Source organism: Calonectris borealis, chromosome 2 (assembly GCF_964195595.1).
Source record: "Calonectris borealis chromosome 2, bCalBor7.hap1.2, whole genome shotgun sequence".
In the NCBI taxonomy this organism is placed as follows: Eukaryota; Metazoa; Chordata; class Aves; order Procellariiformes; family Procellariidae; genus Calonectris; species Calonectris borealis.
Window position 1 is genome coordinate 159,843,051 of NC_134313.1, and position 27,821 is coordinate 159,870,871.

Sequence of the window (27,821 nt, forward strand, 5' to 3'; positions counted from 1 at the left end):
TTATACCCTCTTGTAGCCCTCCTCCCTGCACAGTCACACATGGCCAACCGCAATGCATCCTCTACAGTGCAACCCAACACTTCAATAAACTTCCCTGTTTCAGACTCACCCGTTCCTTCATACGAGAGACTATGAATCGCAGGTATGTGCTCATCTCTTGTTTACTTGTGTTTTTCTTCTTGATACTCTGTCAAAGAAAAACAGGACCATATTATTATTTTAAACTTCACTTCAAAATTCATCCAATAAAAATATTCTCTGCATCACAACATTATTTGAAAAGGTAACTTTGAATCACATATCACAGAATTTTTAAGGGAAAATCTTTTCTGGGAAATTAGTAACACTAACATGTCACAACAACTATATATGCTGCTTTGAATTATGTCTGGGCTGAGGACTTCAGCTACAGAAGAATTACAGGTTTTATTTCCACTTATATCCATAAAACTTTGTCAAAACCTCTCATGTAAAAAAAGTGTCTAATTAGAATAAAGCAATGAAGAAAGGCATTTTAGGGAGCAGTTTAAAATTTATTTAATGGTCTTTTTATTAGCAAGGCATTAATATTTTCAGTAAAATAAGAATTATTTTAAAAATAATATCCTGACCATCTACAAATTATGTGCTTACTAGGCAAAATGGCACCATCTAGGACGAAGTCAAATAGGCTTTAGCCAGTAAAAACTCAGAGCACTTTTTACTGCTTGAGAAACATAGCAGTTGTTGATTTTTGTGGTTCTTCCTTCACAAAATCTAATCCAGGTTCTGGAACTCAGACTGCTTCTTTTTAGCAGTTCAGGATCCAGAATTTTTCCCCCTCGTTTTAAGACTACTATAGAGACTTATCCCCACCCTTCAAAGTCAATCCAGGCTAGTGGGAAGCACTGCATACAGAAAATGTGCTGATAAAGAGAAGGTGGCTCTCTGCAAATGCCTAGCATGCTATTACAAACCAGCCTTTCCAATTCCAGGTCATAGCAGCTGTGCACAGTTCTGCATGGCCTTACAACAGCTGGCTGAAAAGTGCTGTCTCCTCCTTGCTCTTGCCTACAGTAGTTCTCCAAAACAAAAGTGCAGTGAAACAACAGCATTGGTTCCAGGTTTATTATCCTGAAGCGATTTCTAACTGCTCACGTGTCTTGCAAAAACATTTAGTCCTCCTCACACCTCCGAATGCACTGAGTGCCAAGCTGAGTTCTCCCCTTCTCATGCCTGACATGACCACCTGTATGCAAACTGCGTGGACCAAACTGGCTCAGTTACACGTTTGCATCCTCAAATTTTGACGGTCTTTAGCATAATTGTGCAGATGACTGTTGCTTAGCAAACACAAGAAAAAACAGAATCCATGTCCTAATAGGTAGCTAAAAGAGATATGAGGCTTATGAACTATTAATCATTAGAAGTGTGCTACTTTTAACTGAATTACTTATATATGACTCTGAACATATAGAGGGAGCAGACACATTGAGTACAGATCAAGTACTTTTACATATTTACTTGGCAAGAGTAAAAATTACACATTAGCGCAAAAAAAATTGATAGGATTTGATTGTGTCTCCTCTGCTTATATTCCTCCTGCAAGACACTGAAGACACTGAAAATCACAGGCTGGCCCTTGTCCTACAGCAAGTGTGCAATCTATACATCTCAGGATTCCACTTACTGCCTCCTCCTTAAATCAAAATTGTACACAGCACTACCAATGAAGCTGTTTATTTGATTGCTTAACAGTATGCATAGAATCATTACAAACTGTGCTGAAATATCAGTTCAGTCATGAACCTATAAAGATACTACAGTATGCATAACAACACTATAGCTTTTTCCTGACAGGACACTACCGCTGTTGGGTAAAACTCACTATTGTGGAAAGGGCTAGCACCAGGTCCTTCTAACATTTACAGTGCATTTAAGCATTATTTTCATAATATTAATGGTTCCCTGACCTTCCTTCCAAACTCTGTGCTGTATGTCTGAATCACCTTCTGTATATTCATGTTTTACTTTGTCTGTTGTAAGAATGTGCGTTCTGCTGGAATTCAGTTCACGTATTCAGTTTTTCATAAACCAACATTGCTACTGCAAATGCAACCCCAAATGTGCATTAAATTATCTGCATTATGAAACGCTGCTGTCATTTTGTCATTTTAGGCACTGGGATGCTGTATGGTTGCTAATGACACAGCATTTTAAAAGACTGAAACTTAATAGGACACAATAAAATTCACTTGCACTGACTAGTCCTTCTAAACCTCTTTTTCTGACATGATTCTGAATTTATCATCCTTTGAAAGTATTTCAGAATTCATGCGAACCGTTTTTCATGCCCTGCTGGGCAAGACAGTTTGTAAGAGACCGTGTTAAGATAGATGGTTTACAGTCTTATCCTTCAGATCATAAGAGAAGATAGATAGCTGGCTTTGTATCGTTATTGATGTCAGCAATTAATATCATCTTAAGCACCAATGAAAATGATATAATTAACTTGCCAATTCAGGCAAACTTGAATTTCTCCACTTTTCCTTCGATTCCCTACATTGATTTACTTTAAGAAAAATTTGATCTCTGGGTTCCTCTACTAAATGTTGAAAGGTAATGAATTTAGGGAATCAGAGCCTATGAGCCAGCAAAATGTCTTTTTATGGCAAGGTTGCTCACCCTTTGTAGAAAGCAAGTTATAATCCAACTGCTTCATTCACTTCTCAACAAAGATTAGCTCTTTAGGAGGTACCACTCACACATTCTTTGGAAGCTATAATGGAAAACGTGTATTTTTTTAATAAAAAAACCCTTACTTTGTATTTTGAAGACTTGTAGCGTTCTCAGAGAAGTCAACCTAGAGCCACTTAAAGCAAGAAAACAGATAATACTAGATGGGGCATATGATTTGCATAAAATCTATTGATATTGTTCTGATACAAGAAAATATACCCGCTTTCAGGTCCCTTTATAGTCAGAGTGATATAGAAGCAAGTATAAATGAAAATTAGGTCTTTTAAATTCCTACTTTTGGGAAACGAAAACAGTGATGGTGGCTTGTGAATCTGTAAAAGTGGCAAGATCCACTGCGTATCTTTTCCCACAGTCAGATCTACTAAGATATGCTACTGCAAACCTCGTTACTTAAACAAGTTTCTTTCAAGGAGACTGCTAAGATTCAATCCAGCCCCAAAAGATTATCAGGATCTTTATAATTGTAGATATCCTATTTGTAGGATATATTATCATCTTAATATAGGGTTGTACTAGGTCTGGCTGGGATGGAGTTAATTGTCTTCATAGCAGCTCATATGGTGTTGTGGTTTAGATTTGTGACCAAAACAGTGTTGATAACACACTGATGTTTTAGCTCTTGCTAAAACAAGAGGGTTTTAGCAAGAAGAGGTTGGGAGGAGACAACCAGGCAGATGACCTGAACTAACCAAAGAGATATTCCATGCCATGTAACGTCATGCTCAGCAATAGAAAGGGACAGGAGGGGGTTTAAGGAAGTTAGCCATCTTTTGCTCAGGAACTGGCTGGGCATCAGTGTACTCATGGAGGATGGTGGGTGATTGCCATTGCATCATTTGTTTTCTTTTGTTTTCTTTCTCTCTTCTTCCATTTCTTCACTTATTAAACAATTTTTATCTCGACCCAAAAGTTTTCTTGATTTTACTTTTCCTTTTCTCTTCCTTTGTCCCACTGGGAGTTGGGGAGAAGTGAGAGAGCGGCTGTGTGGTGTTTAGCTGCCTACTGGAATTAACCCACAACAAGGATGATTCCTAAGTCACACCAATTTTTAGAGAAATCTGCAACCTTTCTGCTTTGAATCACGGTAAACTGAAAGGCTTAATCAGGCATACGTGTTTATGTAGGGGATGCAGGAGTGAAATAATAACCTTCACAATAGCAATCCTCATGTAGAAGATTAATAAGATCTGGTAGGTGGAAGGCCAAGGCTGCAACTTAACTCTTTGCTTGTGGGTGCAGGAAATACCTTATATATGCCTTATTCTCTGTGGCACATCTATTTCTTAGAAGCTGGTACCTGAAGGTTGGATTTACATTGCTTTTTGTATTCAATATTCCAGATTAATAATACTGCTTAGCTGTTAAAGAGAGTAGCAATATATTGCACTGTGCAGGTGTGACTTATTCAGCAATTCTGATGTGCTTACAGTGCAGGAATTCACTACAAAACTTTACGAACCACACGAGGTTAGCAGCAGCGAGGGGTACTGCCAAGAAACACTCCATCCTGCAGTAGGACTGTTTATGATGGAAATGACTATCCTTTGCACCCTGAGTTAGCATGTAGCTCTCAACTCCCAGGGTGACAATGGTCACTATGCTGCAGTTGCTGCAACCTTTCATTTGAAGAGAAAAAAATAGAGAAACTCTAAGAAATGCAAGGTGTTAGTGCCAGCATTCTGTTTAGTTATAAGCATTTAAATTAATTTTTTCCATGTAAAGAGGTTTCCCTATAATCTCCCATTAAGGAATATTTTTTTTCCCTTCCTCCCTCAACATCAAAGAGCTTCATTTCAGTTCAGTGATGGAATAGGTGAAGGCTGCTCAATGACAGATACATGTTTCTAAGGCACCGGTTCCATTTTCAGAAGCAATTCAGGTTTCCAGGGGTATATCTGCAGAGGGGAACTATGTGCATGAGTTTGCTGTTCACCACTGCTGTTTTAGAAACTCTTTGCTTTACCCACTGGCCCTTGGATTTTGTTAGGCTTAAATTTCCAGAGGAATTTGGTGCTACATATGGAAAGCTTTACTGCTCTGCCGCCCTTTCAAACTCCCAACCCTCAGGTCCTCAGGTTTCCTGTACCATTAAGAAAGGTATGCAGACACACAGGATGGGTCTCAGAGCAAGCAGTGTGCCATATGCTCTAAGCAGTGTACAGAAAAGCATCTGCATAAGCAGAATATGGTGTAAGACCTGCCTCTTTCAAGACCATATACAGTTAAACTAGACTTTTCAAAGCATTAGGTACTTTTGCAAATATTACAGCTGAATCCACAAATTGGTTTGTACTTGTACAGTGCATTGAGCACCTTCTGAATATGAAGCATCATATGAATTAAATATGCTTTTACATGCACAGAGAAGGTGGCAGGAGGCTCTAAGTGGAGGTTTCCCAGTTCTCTCACTGCTGCGGACAAATTCCTTTATACTTTATTAAATACGCCCTATGCAGCGCCCAGTTCTGCTGCCTCCCTGATTTACTCAAGGGTGCATGGGGCTGCAAGGTGAATGGGAGGGACTTGCTGAGCACTAACACCTCCCCAGGTGTGGGCTCTGCGCACGGAACCACGTGGTGCTAATATTGGTCCTATACTAGGACTTCCCTTCACCTACCAATCCATGGCTATTATTTGTGTGATTATGCCAAATCCTGCTTATAAAGTATGTTTCATCAAACAGTTATCTAACAACCATAACACCCCATAAAGTAAGTCAACAGAGCCATATTCTTTCTTCCTTCCTTGTATTTGACTGTATTGACTGACAGCTAGTACCTAAAACCTCCTGATCTAAGTACTTGAGTTACTTCACTTAAGTAACCATCATCTTTCTGTGCTTCTAACTTTCTACTATTTGTCATTCTCCCTTGTCAAATTATGTCTAACGTTGATTATGAACTGCATGACGGTGTATTTTTATGTACTCTATGAAATGCTTAGTACAGTACCAGAACTCAGAAATAGCCTATTTATAGAATACTTATCAGCGCAGCATTTAATATCTTAAGCTCTACAGTTTACTTTACTCTCACATATATAAAAACCAGAAATATTGAAACACCCACTATGATAGGTAAATTGGTTTTAATTCCTTGTAAAGCACATGCATGGAAGATCAATCTCTGATCAGATGATTGTAAAAAATTTAGTAGTCAAGTTAAGCCATATGAATAATTCCTTCTTTTTGTTTCACAAATCAAAATCTATTCCTCTGGGACAAACTATATGTCACCATGCATAATTTTGCCTTTCTATAAAATTACTTTAAAATTTGAATTTTTAAAAAAAGAAATAACAAATAGTCAGTTACCCAACATGTGATCAATATTCTCCTATTCAGATTTTTGTATATATATATTTCCTCCCCCAAAAAAACCCTAGTATTTTTGCAATACTTTCTTTAGTCTTTAGGTGCTAAATTAACAGCTGGAGAAAATTCATTTCCTCCTTTTATCTAACCAAAGAGCAGCAATAAATGTACAAGTTTCCTTCAGTGATTGAGTTGACTAACCCTGTCTTGAATGGAACATTCCAGTAGTGGAAAAAGGCTAATGTAATCTCTAAATTCATTCGATATTGAGTCTTTCACTTGTGACCTGTCTACTAGGAATTTTGCTGATAATACCAATTTATTTCACTTAAGACAATGATTAGTCAGCAGTCAGGGAAAATTTTCAATCGCTGCAATGTGGTTTGAATTGAACTTTGTTTGACTCTTGACTCCTGCTGAGAATTATGTAGGGTACAAAATATTCAGATTGGTACTGTCAAGTTAAAAAAAAAAAAAGCCAGGAACTGGACATTCTTGCTTATGGATGCAGTGGAGAAAAACCACCAGCAGGGAAACAGAGTTCAGAGCAAGGTTTGCAAGGGACTGTTATAAATGTTATGGGAAGAAAAATATTTTAAAGTTATGAACAAATCCTTGGCAATGTCTTTTATAAAATGTTTCTGAGTAGTCAAGTGTGCAAGATAAAGCTGCATAGGTTGATTGAACTAGTACAACCAGCAATTGTGAAATGAATAATCCAAAGGCTTGCTGACCTTGGCAGCATTACAGAAGCAGTCTTTACATAAGAATGAAGTGTTCTTAGATTATTTCTCCCAATATATTAGGTTTCAAACATACTTTTACTTCACCTTTGTAAAGAGCTTTGAAATCCCCAGGTGAAAAGTGCTATGTCCAGTTACAAGAATAAAGTATGAAAATATATGCATCTCTTCGTCCCAGCTATTACTTTTCTTGAACGTACATATTTACTGCTGATAATGCAAAGTAAATCCCATTGCCCTTATGCAAGATAGTTAAGCTCTGTTATGTCCTCTGGACATCAGCCAGGGCTCTCCAAATTACCATAGTTTTTTTAATATAGGCCTCTCTCCTGCTTTTAAAATAAAATTAGAGCAGTCATTTCCTAGGAAGGTGGGAAGAAAGTAGCAGAAGAATACTGAAGCCCGACACAAGGATGCTAACTCCCATGCCAAACTAGACCTCTCCCTTGCTTCCAGGGACAGTGCAAGCCTCCTTAGTCCAAGTTTGCAGAATTAGGGCTTGAAATGATTCAAATTAATTACAAGGAAAATAGGAGCTGCCAGCACAGAAGGAAAAAGGATGCCATGGCATTCAAAATGGCAATATTCACAAAAATAGCTTGATCGTTATCTGAGGCACTGAGCAAGCCAAAGATCTCTGGGGCAGGAAGTATTTAAGAGCCCCCAAAACCTCTCCTTAGGCTAACGGAAAGGGAACCAATATGCAGAATGACAGACACAATGCACATGGTCTGAGTTTCACAGGATTTTTGTCAAGGTAAACATTTGTTTAATATCATTGCCATAAAGGATTTCAAGGCTCCCGGATGAAAGTAAAACTGATCTCAAAGCTGACCACCCTCCCTATCTGTGCATTTTTCATGCAATGATTCAGCATTCCACTCTGACGACATCCATGTTACAGCATAATTATTATAAGCCACCTCATATACAAGGTGGCTTAAACCATTTACATTCCCTACTCTCACCAGGTGTCATCTAAAATTATTGGTAAACTAGCGTAGAGACTGGATCCAGTTTACCTAATTTTAACTATTTATAAGAACTATCAATACTTATTACAAGAATCAACAATTATTAAAGAGATTTATTTAAAAATCTGAAAGCAATTCACTTATATATGGTCATTGTTTTTAACAGAGGGAATATTGCGTAGCTAAATTAAATGCTAATAATTCAATATGGAGAGATACAGTACATGTCCTTATTCTTAACTGTTTTTTCCCTGCCACTACTTCTTTTTCATTCCTTTCCGCTTCCTTGAGGCGGGCTCAATTCTCTTGCTATTTCCCTAAACCCTGAGAGCTCCCAATCTGAGGCAACAGGCAATGGGTTTTTTACAACTGGTTCTAAGGTAACAGCAGTCAGAAAGTGCTGTTTTGAAACAAAACAATCCACATGTTTTCAAAAACTGCTTCACCGTACTATGAAGTGCCTGAACCCTTACATTCCTTGCAGCACAGATCATCTGAAGGTCAGTCTGCTGCTCTACAGCTAGATCTAAGTTTTTAGCAAGGGAATTTCCTCTCCCTCCAGCAATCCAAGGCAGAGTGCAACTGGCAGTTTTATGCCTTTCTATAGCAATAATTTTATCTTAAATATTCATATGCATTATTCCCTCCATTTAAGGAAGCCTAGGAATGTGCTCCATTGGGGGAGGTGACATGGAGATGACAACAGTAAGGAGATGTATCTGGCTGATTCAAGGCCAGGTATCAGCAAGCACTAGAATGTTTAGTCTTCTAATGACATGTAGACAATATACCTGCTCATTCTTGGAAAGTATATAAAAAATACTCTTTGCTGTCTCCCTACCATACTCATAAAAATAGCAATTTTAAAGAAAAAGCAATATAGATATGGATGCTATGGGTGAAATCCAGATTGGCCTTTTTGCACCAACAGAATCCACAGAAGTAAATGAGAAGCAGGATTTCACCCCATATTTTTTGATACTGCCCTCATCAGTAACATGATTGTGGTTTATAATGTAAAATAAGATTCCAATAAAATATTAAGAATGCAGTCGTTAAAATACAAAAAAATTACATTATGATTCATTAAAATGATGTCAAGTAAAAACAGTAGCATCTTATACAGCAGTTTGTTTACTCATGTTGAAGATTTCCACAATATACTGCATTCACACGTGGCATACATACGTACACACATTCCCACACAGTATACTGTGTGAGTTCAAATGCATAAGTAAAACTTGCTGGAGTCTTCAAAAATGACCATCTGCTACATGCACCACATTTTGGTATCTCTGTATAGATGCTCTAGGTATGTACCATCATTTCAATATTCAGTTCTTTATCCATTAACCTGGCCAGACCATCTGGACACCTTAATGAATCTATTAATGAATATCAATCCTCTAATCAGCACATGAAATCTCATAGGTACTCACCCTGCAAACTGGGCACTGCCAGTGACTACTGCTGTCTCTAAGCCTGAACTCATCAGACAAACACTTGGAATGATACACACGAAAACACAGGTCACATATCAACACCTCTCCAGGCAAATGGCATTCAAAACAATACCAGTCATGATTTTCTGTTTCCCAGTCCTACAAAAAATACAAAATATTTTGGTATGACATTCTGTCAAAATCTGCAGGAACTAAGAACAAAATTGATATGTCTTGAAATCCAGCAGCAATTAGACATTATAAACATTTTAAGAAGTGTATAATGTTTAAAAAACAGGGGAAAACCTACATGCTTAAAGATCTTCATCAGTTTAATACACACTAACTCCAATAGAATATGAATGCCAAGTTTTAGCTTTTTCAAGTGTCTGATCAGTAACAATTTCAAATATGAGCTCTGTCCACAATGAAAAGTGGGTTTGTTTTCTATCTTTGTGTAAAACACTTGTTGACCTCTCTGTATTAGACTACAAACAAAAGTTTGTGCACCTCAACAGACCATACCTATTTCCTTAGACTATTTCCCCTTGTTTTGATTGTTACAGTATATTTTCAACTGTAATTTTCTGAAGGGCAGTCCCTTCCAGTCTTTACTCTCTTAAAACTGACAGCTGTTCAGTATCGAAGTGTTGAGTTACAAGAAATAAATGAAATCATGAACCTATTACTGCAAGAAATGTTTCTGCTAAGCAATCCCAATGCAATTCAAAAAATAGAAAATGTTTCACTTGCAGTGCCCAATAGCACTAGGCTTACTCCCGAAATGTTCTACAGAAGACAAAGGATATGGTTGTGCTGATGCACAGATGTCTTTAATACACTCTTCCTTGAAAATTCAGCCCCAACGGCCGAATTCTGACCTTTGAAACATGTGCACAAGCTTTGCTGAAGTAAATGAGAGCAGCATGCATATAATTTGGAGGCAGAATTTTGCTCTAGGAATCTATAGTACTAAAACCAGACAGACTTGTCAGTGGCCACTGTTAAATGTTTATGTTTGTTATCTGAAATGCCACACTCTTCCATACACTTAGAAGACAAAATAGCTGTCATATATCAGATAAAACTCCCAATGCCTTTTCATGTCAAATGTCAGTTTTCAATGGGTTCAGATCTCTGAAAAAATTACTCCTATTCTTCAATAAATTATCTTGATAAAAATCTGATCAAGCTATTTTTAACGTCATGTTGTAAAGGTGGAGTTAGCAATTCCCACCAACTGCCGGAACTGGCATTTGTCCGATTCGCCTTTTCCCGTGCCTGGGAACTACGTTCATTTAAGTCCTCGTGTGAGAGATCTCCTCCAACAGAGCAGCATAAGAAGTGCTACACAGAAGTGGCACTTCCAGTCCCTTGCGCTGAAAAGCAGCCGTGTTGTGTACATAATTCATCTGACCAGAGCCCCCCGTGAATAGAAGAGATTTAGGGACAGCCTCAACCCAGACTGCCTACACTAAAGATGATATACCATGAATGTTGGACTGCAGGGGGAGTAAGTTTAGGGGAAAAAAAACCCAAACAACCCTTAACCAATGACTTTTTAACTCAGAACTTTGCCCTCCTTTATTGTTCAGATTAAGAGTGTAACTTGACTCTTCTATCGTTTCTTCTCATTTAATTTTACTTGTCAATTCTGTATATCTCAGAATGGCATAATAATACCACTAAATTTGGCTATAAAGAACACATTCTCGTTTCACCAAATCTTCCCCCTTTCACAAAGTCCAGTGGCAGTGCACTTTGGAAGCCCTTTCTTTATGGTATTTTAGAAACAACTAAAGATACTGCATTGTCGCTGTACTTGATTTGCCTGTAGACTGAGAAAAATCAGGATAAAGTATTGCTTTATATTTGTTTCATATCAAATGTAATACTTATCTTCTTTATGAAACTAAAAAAAAAATCAGATGGCAGTAAAGGGCCAATTAAGCAAGAAAAAGAATCAGTTTTGATTAAAGATCTATCCAGATAAAAATCAAACTGAGAAGACCCCAATAGGTCCCAGCTACTAGGAATTTCACCACAGAATCCGGATTCCAGGATTCTTAATTTTTATTCGTACTAGTTACTTATTGGTATATCCCAGATATTCCATTGTTAGGAAATATGCTGGCAAAGAGATGTGGAATTTCATAAACATACGGAAATATACTTGCTGGCAAGAAAAATCATACACTCAAGCCAGAAACCATGACGTTAAATAAAACACCATAGAATCATAGAATCATAGAATCATTAAGGTTGGAAAAGACCTCTAAGATCATCGAGTCCAACCATCAACCCAACACCACCATGCCCACTAAACCATGTCCCTAAAAGAAGAAGCTTCCTTCAGTATTCACACTGTAAAGTTTTGAAAACATCATTATTTCTACATATAATCACCCAGGTTTTTCACAGAAAAGATTTTTAGTTTAATGCAGTATATTTAGTGCATAAGTATATATAAAACATTCATTTATGCAATATATTTGAAAAGTTAATAAAGAAAATAAAAAAGGTACATAGCCCTTGTGAACAACTACACTACCGACCTCAGTAGCAAGGTCAGAGGCATTAATTTTGCTCCAACAGCGATAACATTTCATTGCATAAGTTTGGATAAGTTTGAATAAGTTTGCGTAAGTTTGAATGGGAGGAGAATGTGCTCCCAACACATTTTTTTCATGCAGATTCATTTAAATAGCTCAAACTCTGACTGTCAGTTCTTGGGGTAGGACAGGTCAAAATTCTCCACCAGCTGCAAACACGGTTAAGTCTGCATTTACAAAATAGACCACCAGGTGTCATCAGCCACTCCGAAAAGGACTGATTAAAGGGCAACCATTGTAACAACATCTTGAACTGTAACATGTGAGTAACCACTTCCAGCCCCCAGGAGAGAGAAAAATCATCAAACTACATACATAGATAATGTAGACTAAACTCAGAATTGGAAGTGATATGGATGATGGTGGTGGTTAATATAGTAAACTAAGCTATCCTAATGGAAGACAGAAACGTAATAGAAAATATGACAGAATTCAAAACCACATAGTGCAAAAATTGTTCACCTTGTTTTTTGCTGCTGTCTGGGAAAAAGGCTGCATACCGTAGGCCTTTCAAAATAAAAACAAAACAAACTTTGTATCTATACTGTAAGCCATCTGATTATCAGGATATACACAAGGCTAGAAAGAATTCATGCACAGTGACCAGGAAATCTATCTGTTACTTCTAACATCTAGTTGCATATATTTCCTACTGCATTTCTGGAATGCTACCTAATGCTTTCACCACATTTTGTTTCTTTAAAATATCCCATGTATTTATATCATTAAAAGAACCCAACACCCATCTTCTTCCCCATATAAACACCCACCACCAGGCCAACTTAAAAATCGTCAAGAATATTAATGATTGTTAATTAATGCACTCTCTTTGATACACAAACCATCTTTGGGCATCTAAAAAAGATCGCTGTAACATAATTCACTGCATAGGCAGTGGCCCCACCAAAATGAAAGCAACACCTTCTTTGCTGCATTATTATCAAAGATTAAGCTATCACTTTATCAATAAAACTCACAGTCTTTATTTTGTATAAAAGGTGATACATTTTCCCAGGGCCATGTGGAATGAAGGAAGGATCTCCGCCACAGGAACTCAATTTGCCAATATCCTTATTTCCTGACGCAGGGCAGGGAAAGCCTCTTGGGTCACCGCGCTGGCAGGCGACGGGAATCCTCCGCCGGCAGTGCCCAGCTGCCCAAGTTCAGCAGTTCAGCGGCACCCAGTGACTGGCCACAACCCCCAAGAGGGAGCAGATTTGGCAGCAAAGTTGCATAGCTCAGATGTATCAGGAGGCCTTCCCCCTTCATTTTACTCAGCTGCCCATTGCATTTGTAGATATATGCATCAGCAGGGTAGCAAATGTCTGTTTGGGCGATTGTATTTAATAGCCAAAAAGCTATGCTCTGTTAAGCAGAGTGGGATCTCGCAATGATATGGGTCACTTGTGGTCACTTGTTCTTTATATTCAAATCAGTCAAACATTATCTCATAAAGGTCAGTTTGCACTGACATAAATAGTTGAGATTTCTCAGCAACATGAATGAAACAATGCAACAATTTCAAAAATACAGCTTAATTTATGACCGACACAAAAGCTTACTTTTTTGTGATTTGTCTTAAGTAGGTTGTCTTAAAGCAAATACATAAATTTATTCTGGAAGTACAGAAAAATAACATGGGACAGAAAATGTCAGACTATCCAGAACATCTCACAGTTTAAACACAGATAAACCCAACAGAAAGGAATGAATCATCATGTCGTAGACTTTACTGTAGAATAAAATACACAGTTGTTGTCAAGGAAAGAATAATTTTAGTGCATAAAGAAAATGTCCATTATAATGCAAATGTACGTGGAAAAGAAATGCTTACTCATTAGTAATGGAGATTTACTTAGCTGTAATTGAAATAGGGAATCTGTATGTTGGAGAATATGACATCCTGATGTACAATTAGCATACCATTAAGAAGGAGATGTGAAGCACATACTGTCAGTAAAATTAACAATAACTTAGAGGTCACAATTGTAACTATTAGGTCGCTTCCATACCTTAGCAAGCCCATAATTATTGCAAAAAAAAAGTTGTAAAAACAATTAGTAAATTTTTATTTTTCTATAAATTATATGTAGGCATAGCACATGAAAACAATATAACCTCTTTTCTCAGACTTTGTCTAAAAGGACCCCTTTGCCTTTTTATAATGCATATTCCATTAACATAGCTCATTTCTTACCTGTTAAACTGTTTTCTCCAAGTCCCTTAACGGTAGCCCAGATACTCGGTATTAAGTCATTCTACTATCAGGTGAAGAGAGGAAAAGGGAGGGGGAAAAAAGGCAAAACTCTATTCATGAAACTCCCCTTTACGGGGATTTGCTGGTTTCACACTGTTGAACTAGATTTCCCAAACCATCCAAATTATGGATATCCTTTGGACCCAACCAGTAAGCTAAAAAAAAAAAAAGGGTCACACAGATGGGAAAAACAATTAAAAGTCAGTTATCTCTTTGGTGCAATCATGTTTATTTATGAATAATATACATACAGTTCTGTTGTCCTAAATTCAATGTGATGCAAATGAAGGAAAGCATTTTCCATGGAGCTCATGGTTCCCAGCATTTCCTGTGTGGCACTTGTCCCATAGCACTCTTTGGACCTTTTTTTTTTCCCAGGTGTTCTGTTTCAAGTGCTTCTCCAGAGTTTATTTGCTGCTTACCTATGTGCTGCTGTGGTGTTTCTCTATATCTCTCACTCACGCACACACAGCTCCTTCCAGATCACTGGATTTTCATTCAGACCCACCTGTGCGCAAACTCATGGTTAGCCCTGTGTAGTGTCTGTGCTTTAACAGTCCCTACAGCTCCAGCTGTCTAGCGGGTAAAGAAATTAAAACAGTTTTTCACATGTAGTCTAAAGGAAGGGTATTACCAGATACATAGTAGATTTCACCCACTTTGTATCATAACAACACTTTTGGTCTGTCACAGTGGTGGAATCTAGAATGGCAACAAGGTCCATGCCAGCAGAAAGAAGTTGTTTACAAAATATAAACTATTTAAAAATAGTAGTATTTGCATGCTACATTTATTTCAAGACGTTTGCAAATCACCAACCCAAAACTTTAATGTAATCTTTTCCTGACTATTTCATAACGCTTTAGAAAATTGAAAAGGATCTCAGTGGATGAGTTCCTACCATTTCTCAGATTCCCATGTCTTTGACATATAATGAGATAGGCCATGCCCAATTTGAAGTTATTATTTCTAAGGCAGATGTTCTGGATCCTGTATTTTAGGATTCTGGAACAGCCATAAGGAACACTTCTTTCTTTTCTCCCCACCTCCATCAGTTTTAAAATCAGAGTTCTTTCAATTTTCCCACCTTCAGCTAAGAGAGAAGCTTTTAAAATCTTGGATTCTGCTGTTAAGGTTTCTTTGTCGGCTTTCCGTAACTCTTCACTGGAACCCAACAAAGTTGACTACCAGTCCATATCAAGTAGACAGATACATTGAGAGAAATGCCTCCCACAAGAATTACACGTTATTTTTTTCACATTTTTCATTTTGCTTTAGGTTTTGCAACCTGCATCCATCATCATCTGCTGTTGGGAAGTAATTCCTATCTTCTGTACCTAATCTTTCATATTTCAAACTTCCTGCTGTAAATGAAAAGCCTTTATTATAATAACAAGTGGTGTTACTGCATTCTAGCATGGGTGATTCTACCATACCATCACTCTTCTCTGGCATCCGAGTCCTCTCCTTAAGAGGTCTTGGAGTATGCCGCAGGAACCTATGCACCCATTCACATTAAACAAAGCAGCACCTATTTCTTTCTAAACACATTCTCCATTCTTAATCAGTCAGTTCCTTTCTGTCTCTTTCAGGCGGCATCTGTTCCCATCAAATTTTTCTCGATTAGACAATTATTAAAACTTAGCAGTACATTTTGCAGTCTTTATGACTCAATGAATATAACGAACCACTGTGGGGACGCACTACCTATGTGCACTCCTGTCCTCCAGTACAAAACCTGAAGGAAATACTTCGTGCTTATACATTTGCTGTAAACTGGTACTGCACACTTAAATTATTTGTGTGTTCACCAATACTTCTCTCGAAGTGTAAATATCAGAATCTGTGCCTCATACAAAAGGCAGCCTGAAACGGGCTCAGACAAGAGCAGTTGTAAGAGCCCTTAAGAACTGTGGAAATGCTAAACTGTGCTCAGCTCTGAAATGTCTCCCCTTGCCCATCTATCCACTGCTTTTGCAATACTGTTGAATTTCCAAGTAACTGCTCTGTAATAAGAGGAGTTTTACAAAATGTGGCTGTTTATCTGTAGAGCTGGACAGATTGGAGCCTTACTCCTTTTTTTCAGAGGAAGACTAGCATGTGCACCTTGTATGTGCGCACTGGCCTCTTTTTTAAAGAGGCTGTATCTCGTTGGGTGCAGTAGCTAGTAAGAAATCTTCAGCTTATCATGGATCTCTGGCAGATGTATTGGTTTTCACTCAGACACTAGCATGCATCAAATACTACCTAAGTCGAACAAATATAATGTGTCATGGAACACCATTCCCAGTATTTTTTCAAACACAGTGGGGACACTGTGTATGTTTTTCGCCAGAGGTCCTACCCTGCTGTGAGGGCAGTCCTCCTCCTGCCCTTTGGGTCAGCCTTCCCTTCATGCCACAACGTCCCTAGCTCCATCTATTCTTTAGTGAGTATGAATCCTCCTTGCTTTCAGTAGCCCACTGAATCTGCTTTTATCTTTTCATCAGAATGATAGGTTAGCTCTGAATTGAGGAAGGCATGATTAATTCCTTGGTGGCACAGAGGACTTATTCCATCTTTGCAGCAGGTAAATGGTGAGCTAGCTGTTTAATGAAGTATTTCCCTTTTATAATTCCTGTATAGGATCCATACTTGATCAGGATCATTGCTTTACAATGATAAAGTTTCTTAGATCATCCCATGTTTTACATTTAATGTTAGAACAATGCATTAGAGTAAATCCAGCATCAAAATAAGCTTATTTTCTCCCCCATAGTTTTCTTGTATATATGTATTTACTAGATACATTGCCTCCTGTTTTGCATCTATTTTTTTCCTACTGCTTTTGCTCATCAAAAGTGCTCAGCAAATAAACAAGCATCCATCTCTCCCTTCAAAGCCAAAAAGACTTCAGCAGCTAGAATCCCTTTATGAAAATTGTTTCACCTTATCTTCTCCTTCTTTTTCTAGAAAACTACCACAGCAGGTAGCTACAATGATGTATGCTTTTACAGACATGATAATCCGTCCATTGCAGATCAGTTGCCTTTATAGATCCTTTCCTTTGATGACCTGGGCTTCATCTTTAAAGTGGATTGCCATAAACTGACTCTGTAGGACACTTTGTAGGTATTCATTAATCATATTTTATCACAAAGAAATCCAAAGCAATTATGAGTTCATATGTCCTCACAACTACCTAGGCATCTTGCTTAATTTCAAGTACTTTTATTTATTTATTTATTTATTATGGCCATTATTTTCATAATCTCAGCGATTAGCTTTTTTTTACATTATTTTTAATTTCTCTCATTTTAGAAATCAGTTTTATTCTAAAATGAACCAACACAAAGCCATCCGTGAGGAAACAGATCAAAATCTCCTTCTCCATAGTGCATATTAAACACAGACATATTTATAAGCTCGTGATAATCCATTTCCATTTTCTTCACTGATAACTGCTTCCTCTTCTGATGCACTGATGCAAGAAGACTCAGGTTCTGCAGTGAATTCCACAGCCTCTCAGAACACTTTTGGCTTTCTTTCATTGAGTTTAATCTGCAAGCCCAAGTTTGTCTAATTAATTTATTGCCAGTTTGTCTCAGAAGTCTTCTATTTCTGGCAGAAACCCCCAAAGTCTTCTCTGGATGCCTGCTGAGACAGGTAGATTTTTATTCCCTCTCCTACCTTGTAGTTATGTTCTGGACAATTCAGGGTGATAGGCTCCAAAGTATAGAGCCAGTCTCTAGCTCCGAGAGCTAAAGAAGAAGTGAAGTTTTTTCAAGAAGTGTAGTAGCATGCCAGCAGCCTAAATAACTGCTAAAACTCCTGTCACGCTTATCTTCTCAGCCTATAAGCTGTGTTCCTCAAGCAATGAATAAATCTCAGTTTCCCTCCCAAGAAGATCATGTTTGGGTAGCAGTAGTTTACATTGTTTGAGGTGAGACAATACAAGTGTTCTCCTCCAGGATGTTAGAAACAGAAAATAGTTTCAAATGAATTTTTTTTTTCTTTCTTCATGTTCCAAGTGAGTTCAAGGTTAATAGAAACTTTCAGCTTATCTCCTCAGAAACTGGATTCACTTTTGCTATTAATGTCACCATTTTTTACTGAGGTTGAGCCAAGAGGAGGTTTGTAGGCTATTTTCATTAGGGAGATAAATCAGTGATGGAGTGAAGTATTTATTAGGTACAATGCCTTTTATTTCCACATTATGTATGTGAGGGTTTTGTTCCCCTAGAAAGAGGATGAATCCAGACCAGAAAAGAAACGATCTCTTTGCTTGTAATTCCAAGTCTCCTTCCAAGAAAAATCGTGCACAAAAGGGGTTTCCGTCCCCTTTTCTTTCTTAAAATATGTTTACATTGCTTTTCTGGCCTTATCTTCTCCATGGGATTTTGTAGTGTTTTTCTAGGTTGATGTTTCTGCACACACAGAAACATTTTATTTGAACCAACAGCAGAACTTCCTACACACTTTGCTTAAATGTCCAACTTCTTGTCCATGTCCCCTGTGCTGTAGGTGTGGCTGATATTGTTTCACCTGTCAGTGATATAAAGGCATGAAGGCTGTGTTTATCGTGAATGAAGCATGAATGTTAATAAGCCCATCAGCTTCAATGGAGTTTCATTCAGTGACCAGCATGGCATAATAATAAAAGATTCAAGACAGTTGCCAGAGATGCAGAGCATTTTGAACCCACAAAATTAATAAAAACAACACTACTAGGTCAGGGTTGGCACAAAAGAGGTGGAAAAAACCAAGATGCATATTTTCAGAACAAACTCAAGATGGACTGACCTGTGTCATCTAGTCCATCAGCATCATTTGAGTCCCATGATGGAAGCTTTATACAGACTAGTTTGACTAGTTTACTTCAAATCCGTAAGTAAATTATCATTCTCCAAAACACCCTCTCAGTCAGAAAAAAACATTTTGTGAAAGCCGTGAACAACATCATCAGTATCTCAACTCCAGAACAGTGAGTGGAAGTCTCAAAGAAGAATACAGCATTACATTGACTGAATTTTTAAAATTCAAGTTGGCAAAGCTGGGAGAGGCAAGTGAAGATGCTGATGAGGTTGTTTTACCAGCTTAAAAAAAATATAATCTCTTAGGTATGCAATAAGGTGGACTCTACTAGTGTCATCTTTGGTAATGTGAAGATCCTCCAAACAGTGCAGTTCCTTTTTTAGGGGATGAAAAATAAGGATGAGCAGAGGAAAGTGAAGAAATACTCCTGAACAGATGGGAAGAGAAAAACAAGATTGGAAAAGAAATGCAGAGAATTGTTGATGATTCTTAACCATTCTGGAGACAGGAAGAGCCACTGGAATGGCAGTGGGGCCATTCTCATGAGCTACATGCTAATAGCCTTAATGCAAAGACAGAAGAGGGTCTTGGCTTTAATACAGCAAGAATTTCTCATCCATGAGGTGGGAGTTCAGAATTCTAATTTGATTCTCAAGGACAAAATAGTCAATGCTTTGATTAGGCAATTTGAAAATATTTGCTTTTCTGAACTTTGACAAATCCACACCAGTGGACACTAATTTTTGGTTCATTAATAAGTAGAATTTTACACTAGTGCACTTTGTGATAACAATTTGCAAGAAAAATAATTCCTTTTAGCATGCAGTAGATTGATATGATGGCAGTCTCTTGGCAAAATAGGCTCTGGATGATGGGACCTTAGAGGATGGAAAAATAGACAGCAAAGAGAGATTCAAAGAGTTCCAGAAGCTCATTTCCCTTGAGTGCTCTCATGTGACAGACTGTTATGTGGCCTGACCCTCAAAGCCTCCTCATACTCTCCCTGAGGTGTGGAGTAAGAGATGGAAGCCAGTCTGAACCTTTCTGTCCCACAGGATCATTCATCAACTCTTTGCATCAGTGAATCACCAAATGTAAAGAACACTGGTACTTTCACAATAATTAGGAATCTACCTGGAACGTTCCAGCCTGGAAAATCCTCAATTTGTTACAATATGTGAGAAATAGTAACTATCATGGTTTGGGCTATATTTGGCTTTGGATCAGTGAATTCACACAGGACTTGAGATTAAAGGCAATATGGATGGATAAGGCAAATGCAGAATTTTTTAAACACTGAAGGAAATTTTTCTTCGTTTGGTGTGGCATGTTCTCCCTCTTTGTGCTCTCTAGTTGTAAGAGCTTTCATGATGAAGGCACGGGCTGTGACTATTGCTGTTTCATATTATCCTTCTGCTCCTAACTGAAATGAATGGGATGCACATTAAAACCATTCCTCAACCTAGTTAGTTAGAAGCCCCTAGCTTGCTAGAAGTAACTGGTAGCCATGTAGGTTGTTTTTGTTTTGAGGTTTGCTTTTTTTTTTTTTTTTTAATTTAAAGTGTATTTTATGAACAGAAAAGATTCAAACTCTCACAGTGACCATTCTTAAGTTTTTTACAATTATCTTCATACTTATGGAGACTCAAGATGACATAGCCAGTTCAAAAAACAGCTTCTGGCTACCAATACTGACCTAGCATGGAAAAATCAATATAATTACAAAAGCAATTAAGCATGGCAAGTAAGAAACCCAGCCTTTGCTCAATCTAAAGCAATTTAGATTAACACAAACGTAACAGCCAAAATACTCCTTTCTCACAGATTGATCCTAGCAAAATTGAACTTGCAATACATCAAATCACAATAACCAGTGGGTGTGTGCCTAAGGTCACTAGGGTTAACAAAATCACCTTCAAAACTCACAGTGCTGGCAGTGAGTTACAACAAAGGTTAAAATGATGGGAAAGCAGTCAGAGTGAAGAGATGGATTATTTAGGCAGCCTTGAGACTTGAAAGTATCTGGAGTCACTTTGAGTAAGCACCAGTACTTTCTAGATATAAAATATCAGAAAATCCCCAGTAATGAGTTAGCAAGTTATGAATACATGGGTGTGTTGGGAAAAAGTACGTGCTACTTCTAACGTTTTCTGAAAACAGGAAAGCAAGTAAACTGCTCCTCCAAATAGCATGCTCTCCACTAAACTAAAAAAATTTTTAGAGGGAAGAATTGGAGAGGCAATAATTTAGATACTGAGAGGACCAAATGCACAGGAAAATGACTATCTAAACCCTAAAGTCAGACTTAACTAGCCAGAAGGGTTGCAGGCTCTTTCTATAAGCAATCAATTAAAAGATCAGAAAATAGAACTCTGTAAAAGAGTGACTTCTTGAAAACATAATCACCTTGTATGTATTTTGTCAGTGAAGAAATAGTTCAAAGTGCCTTAACGAAGTGTGAAGCCTCACTCTTCACATCTCATTAGAGAATTTGGCCACTGTGAACCAACTTCAAACCACAGCAGTGCTATGAGATATGTTGCATTCAGATGCAAACAATGAACCCGTGTTACTAACACATCTCCATTTCAGAAGAGCACAATATTGTTTGGCTTTATGAACACATGTAAATTGAAATTATACATTCATAATGCCTCTCTCTGGGTCAGTGCAGTTTTATGACTTTACTCATGAGGAGAAGAATTAGCACATTAAATGCTCAAAATAGCTCCGTGCACACTGTCTGTAGAAAAATCACAAAATGTGTAAATGAATAAGACAAACTAGCTCTAAGAACTGTACCTAACTCCCCATGAAGTTACATGACAGTAACTTAAGATAATTAGTGTTTTAATTTGATTTCTTTCATTGGAATTAGACTGACCACTATTTTACACAGATAAAAGTACATAAAAATCATGGCATAACTGAAAATAGGTAAGGAGATTCATGACTCTTTTCTTCAAGAACTACATTTCCCTTCTATTTTATCAACTGCATTGAAAACATAGTTAACAACACTGATTTGCAATTTTTTTTCTAAACCCGAAGAGCAAGGAGATAATTTCTTTCATGTTGATAATAAATAACACTTCCAAATTCCACAAGTTCCGTGAGAAATAGAAATAAAGCTTTTAGAAAGAAAAAGTACCATTACCAGATTTCAGGACTGACATTTCCCTTGCAAGGTAAAAAGCTGCAGAGATTTTGTTGAATTGTGTAATAATGGCATCGACAAACAGTGAAAATGCAAAATTCCTAACTAAAATCCTGGATAACAATGGAAAATAATTTCTTCTCTCATTTGTTTTGTGTCAAATGTATTAATCATCTGCAAGATGAGAAAGCCTGTAAGATGAGAACACATTTTGAAAATCTGCAAAACATCTGTATAGATGGCAAATGAGCAAACAAAATGAGTACCTGCACAAGCCCCAGAGGTATAATATTTGCAGCAAAGTTCTTATATAGGTACCAACCCTTAAATGTCAGTTGGAATATAGTACGTTTGACAACTGACTCCATATTTTATATTTAGTAACTTATATAAAAATATTTCTCCCACATATATCTGAGAGAAAAACAACAATTTTGTACTCTCTTAAATCTGATCATTCTTTTTTCCAGTTTTTCAGAATATTCATTTTCACATGAGTTGTCCCTTTTGGAAGGGCCTCCTCCTGATGCCCTCAAACTGTTTTGTCTTTGCACCTCAGCTTGTTCTTTTGTATGATTTCTCTAAATGTATGAGATTTTGTTTCATTTTTTTACCACAGCTTCAACATACGATAGAACAATGATAGCAAAGTAGCATAATTTTTTTAATACATTCCTCTGAAGGCTAACAGTAACCTTATCAGAGATCGTGTCCTTACTGCACAGATCTATCTTTATGTCAACCTACTGGATAGGGCAAATGTTTGGAAACACATAAGCAAGTACCACAGATTATCGAATGAATCTTTTCCAAATAGAGCTGTGTTTTCATAATCTGTATGCTTTTAATTATTGTTACGATTTAGTAATCAGTCCACAGTCATCATTAAAACCAGTACTTTCAGGCCTTCTGGCAACCTCTAGTCAGGCACCTATATAAGTTACAGATACAGGCGCTCAGCAGTTCTGCGGCCCAGGCCAGTAATATATTTACTTGAATATGGATTTAAAATGCTAAGATTTAGAACCAAAACTTCAAAAATGTAAAGAAACATCACGCAAATACTCAAATAAAAAGTGGGGGGAGGGACGACAGGAATGTGTCCCTTTGCTAACTCCTTGAAACTGCTGGTCGTTACTGACTTCCACTGTGGTGCCAGAAAACAAGCTAAAATCCAGGGGCATTTTTGTACCGATGCCAATCGGTGGTGGATCAGTTCTCAAGTCTTTCTTTTTCACATTATGAGCTCTCCAAGTTACTACAGTACGAGTCAAATCGAGTTTGACAATTAGGTCAAGAGTCTGTCTGTAAGTGGTAAAGTTTGATGAGCCTGAAATCCCTGTTCCAACATTAATAGCCCTATTTCATAGAGTTGTATCTCCTACAAGGGGATCTCCAGAAAGACTCCTGTGTGTTTGTCCTCAGTGAAATGTAACTTGAGCTCATGGTTCAGCAGTCATTAGTACCAGATCCGAGCAGTACTGAATTACAAAGAACTACAAACTGCATCTTGATCAAGTGCAGACAAAGCATCTGTAAAACTATCCAGTGTGTCCAATATAGAGAACATACCAAACTTCATGGTTTTGGACCAATTGTTGGAGAATGGAAAATACTTGATCTGATGTCGAGTGATGACAATGATACTTTGTTACTCACTAAAATTTTTTTAATAAAAGAACAAAGAGAATTACTTTATACCAAGTCAATGTGTTTTGCTTCATGTGTCTGCAGCATTTTGATTCAGTATTAGGATCAAGAAGTTGGAGGTTGGCTGCTGTTGAAACATGGCCTGGATCAGAAGCTGATTCCTATTTTTGCATAAAACTGTTAAGTCAAGTGCGCACTGGTGTTCTGAACAACTGAGATGGCCAGCAGACATACGGACACAGCACAATGCATCAGTGATTAGCAGTCATGCTGAAAACACAGTCAATACCTCTAACCAAAGGGCTATTCATAATGTGACTTAAGCAGCATCTTCAGTCAAGTCAAAGACAACTCTTTTCATTCTGAGATAAAATAATTACGTAATCCCACTGAGAATTTACATGCTGGTTATCTTATAAGTTTTGTTAGACAAATGTTGCTAAAAAGTAGCAGGAACATTTTTTGAATGACCATTTAAGAAATGGCTATTATGAGGCATTTTAATTCTTTTTTTTTCTTTTTTTTTTTCCCTTAGTAATAGAGGAAACAAACGTACTGAATACTTGAGATAACTACAGATCTCACACTTTATGTCATGTTGAGTCTGCACAGTTAACATCACCTTCAAACAAATAAAACTGACATAAGAAATACCTAAAAGAGCTAAGCTGGAATTTTGAAATGCTTACTCCCAGGGAGAATAGTAAAAACAAAGCTACATATACTTTAAAGGTTCCCTTGAGGGTTTCTAATGAAATTAGAATGCGAATCTTAACAGTAACATAATGTACATTAAATATATATTTCAATACTTTAAATTAGTATAACGGGGATAATTTTAACTGTAATGTTTTCTATTATGGGTACTGCTTGTTTCCACTTTCTATGTCTCTCACTTTAAAACAAAAATAATCCGTTGTTTCACTTTCAGGATCTTATTGATGGCTGCAATAATGCAATGAGTATTTTGGTGGTTTTTAGAATTTATTTTCCTGTAGACTTTTTCTGGTTTTCCTCAAAATTTAAATTATCATCTATGTCTGAGACAATGCTGTCCATTTTACCAGTATTTAATGCACTTTATATTCCAAAGCAACAGTTCCTAGTTCAAGTATTTTATAGCTTTGCCAAACTCCTTTTTTTTAATTACGAAAACATGGTCTTGTAAATACAGAGACTGGGCTTCTGAACAAGGCAAAGCAATTGTGCAAGCTTTTTCCCGGCCTATGGGACTATTCTCAGTTCACTTTGTGAGTGCATTCCATCTCAGCTATGAAGGGATAGAGAAAACATGCTTTTCTTCCCTTCACATCACTTTCAACCTGTTTAACTCGATTTAAATATTTGTTTTACACATCCAGTGGAACAATGTCTGGATGCCTGTAACTAATTTGCTAAGAAAATCCTTCCTAACTGAATGCCCTGGTGTTCACAAATATCTGTAAAACACGTGTGTTTGTATATAAATGTACAACTTCTTGCACTTTTGAAAGGGAAGAGTTCTTCCCCAGATTCAGATTAAAGCAAGATTAATAAAAAATTATTGTATTTTCTTTTTAAAGGTACCATCTTTGGGATTTGAGGACATCTGAGGATTTCAAGTAATACCAATAATATTTACTGTCTTCCTGTACAGCTGTAGAAGAGAATACTACATAAAAGTGAGAGAAGACTGAGCAAAGGACTTTGCCAGTGTTTCATAGCAAAAACCTCAGGATTCAAGAAGTATGAGCTTCTATGGAATAGAAAAGGTTAAAAAAGTTTAAGAGTGCATTACCTCCCTGTTCTCAAGCACCAACACAGCACCTATAAATAACTTTAAATAGAAATTAAAACAAGTTTCATGCTAAGATACCAGAAATCGTGATTTATTTTCTCAAAGATTTTATACTCACAATCTCATCTCCTGGCAACCAATATCCTTCTTGTTCAATACCAGCTTTTGACCCTTTACACCCCACCGTCAGGGTTTCAACAATAAGACCATCCTTGACTGCTAAACTCAGCTGACGTGTGGTTTCTTTTGGGTGCATACCATGGACTCGAGACATATACCTGCACACAAAGCACAAAAGTCTTTAAGTGTTAGTGTTAAACTATAAAATGCGTCAGCAAAAAATTACTCTTTTTCAAATTATTTAAAATAATACACAGTCTAAGTTTTAGGTTGTTTTTAAACCCTCAAAATTTATACAATTTCCCCCTTGAATCCAAGTCATCTTTCCTTCCCCTTGAAGTTATCATGTACACACTTAGACAAGCAGTAGCACAGTAATCTTCTACCAAAAAAAATCATCACACCCCAAAACTAACACGCACACTGCTTGGGCTTGTCTCTGCTAAACTTCCACATCCATTTGTGCCTCTAAAGAGACTTCTTTAAATTAATTGAAACTTGCATTGTAATACTTGCCATAGCATACATACTATAGAATGAGTCTGGAGATGTACCAATGAAATCTACGTGATGCTCATGAGTACAACATATTTATAAAAAATGTGAAATTCATGCATCACATATGAAAACCCAACAGCTTGAGCTATAGGACTAAGTGGTTTTCCTCCTTTTCTTGAGATAACCACAATGATCACACTATGATGAACTGCACTGGTGAGAACAAAACATATATAGCCTAAACTGTGTATATACATGAGATTCAGTTGTGTAATGTTGACCTTTACCCAGTATAATTTACTTCTAGACCAACACCAAATATTAACTTGGAATAAACAACATAAAATGATCTTCCCTCAAAAAAGACGACATTCCTGTTTTAAATCATTACACTTCAGAATTTTTTTTAGCAGAATTCCAAGAACATATCTATGAGTCACTGCACACAGAGAAGTAAGGAGAGCTGCAATCGCATGCAATCAGCAGATAAGTGAATTGACTTGGAACCGACTGGAAATATCTTGTTTGTGGACATATTTTTCTAGTTACAACTCTCTTACAGTTACAGGACTAACTGAATTTCTCTCCCTTTTTTGGTTTCTCCAGGTACTCTGTCTTTACTTGTCTCCTAGGAGAGAAATCTGTAATTTGCCTGCTTTAAGACAAACCTGTCAGCTATAGTATCCTCCATTTCATGCTTGATAATGAATTCCAGCAACCATGATTCTTTTGTCACTGTCATCACAAAAATCTTCACAAAAAAACATAATTATTTAATATCAGGAGCAAACTTGAGGAAAATTTATTTTAAAGCAGTATCATTACATGAAAAAAAAAGAGTTACATCAGTTCAGATTTTTTTTTAATAACATGGCTGACAGGAACTTTTAATGCCTTAAGAAGTTATAAGCTTACAATAAGGCATGAAGACCACTCTAGTGGTCAACCCTCCAATCAACCCTTCTCTTTGAAGACATATGACTTTCAAACTTCTTGTTGTTTTGGATGCATAACGGACTTTTCCAATCCTGCATTCTCTCTCAAGCATTTGCTGAGAACTGGTTTACCCTAATCTAATTTTTTTTTTTGCTCTAAAGGAAACTAAACGCATATAATCATATAGTAAATTTCTGATTGAGTAGAAGTATATATTTGTGTAGTACATTATACAATAATCAGAGCAACACAGGACATTTATAAATTTCTGCCTGGTATCAGAGGCATTTATGTAAATGCAGCATGTTTACAGGATCTTGGGGGTTTTTTTAGGGTAAAAACTCTTAGAGGCAGATGCTGCCATTTACTATATTTTAAAATGCCTACCACAACACGGTCCAAGTCTGGTTGGTTTGTGCATACTACCACTGCATAAAAAGTAAGTAATAATAAATGAAATTAATAAAGAAAGAACAAAATTATGTGCAAGTCTGTGATCCAAGCTAATATATATGAATCTTACGCTGGCTAGCAAAAAGGATCGAGGGCCAAGCAATGACTCAGAAGATAGGCACATCAGTTCAGTTCCATATATACACTGGGTGGATGCTCATCTGCCCAACCTGATCCCTCTCTGCTTCTGCAGAAACCAAAACTCAACATGAGAACCTGTTCAAGTGATATTAAATACACAAATGAGTTTTCCAAGTTCTCCAAATTCCAAGGAGGGCTTAACAGGCAGACACTCAAAACTATTACTTCACTTTCAAACAGAGTGCAAGTGAATACCATTAGTTTGCTAAGGCATA

At 37.2% G+C, this 27,821-nt stretch overlaps 1 protein-coding gene across 10 annotated transcripts in view; it reads right to left on the minus strand.

Moving 5' to 3' along the window:
- ZMYND11 (zinc finger MYND-type containing 11) overlaps positions 1–27,821 on the minus strand; it is a 112,221-nt gene that overhangs the window by 19,296 nt on the left and 65,104 nt on the right. For 4 of the 10 annotated variants that reach the window (XM_075144128.1, XM_075144127.1, XM_075144124.1 and 1 more), the window contains 4 exons: positions 25,577–25,736; positions 12,286–12,330; positions 9,209–9,370; positions 110–187 (listed from right to left, as the gene is read on the minus strand). In XM_075144128.1, the coding sequence (XP_075000229.1) occupies positions 110–187; positions 9,209–9,370; positions 12,286–12,330; positions 25,577–25,732 (441 nt within the window). In that variant the 5' untranslated portion in view covers positions 25,733–25,736. Of the gene's footprint in view, positions 1–109; positions 188–9,208; positions 9,371–12,285; positions 12,331–14,020; positions 14,236–25,576; positions 25,737–27,821 lie in introns of those variants that run through there. The other 6 variants (XM_075144129.1, XM_075144126.1, XM_075144132.1 and 3 more) reach the window with 5 other exon arrangements.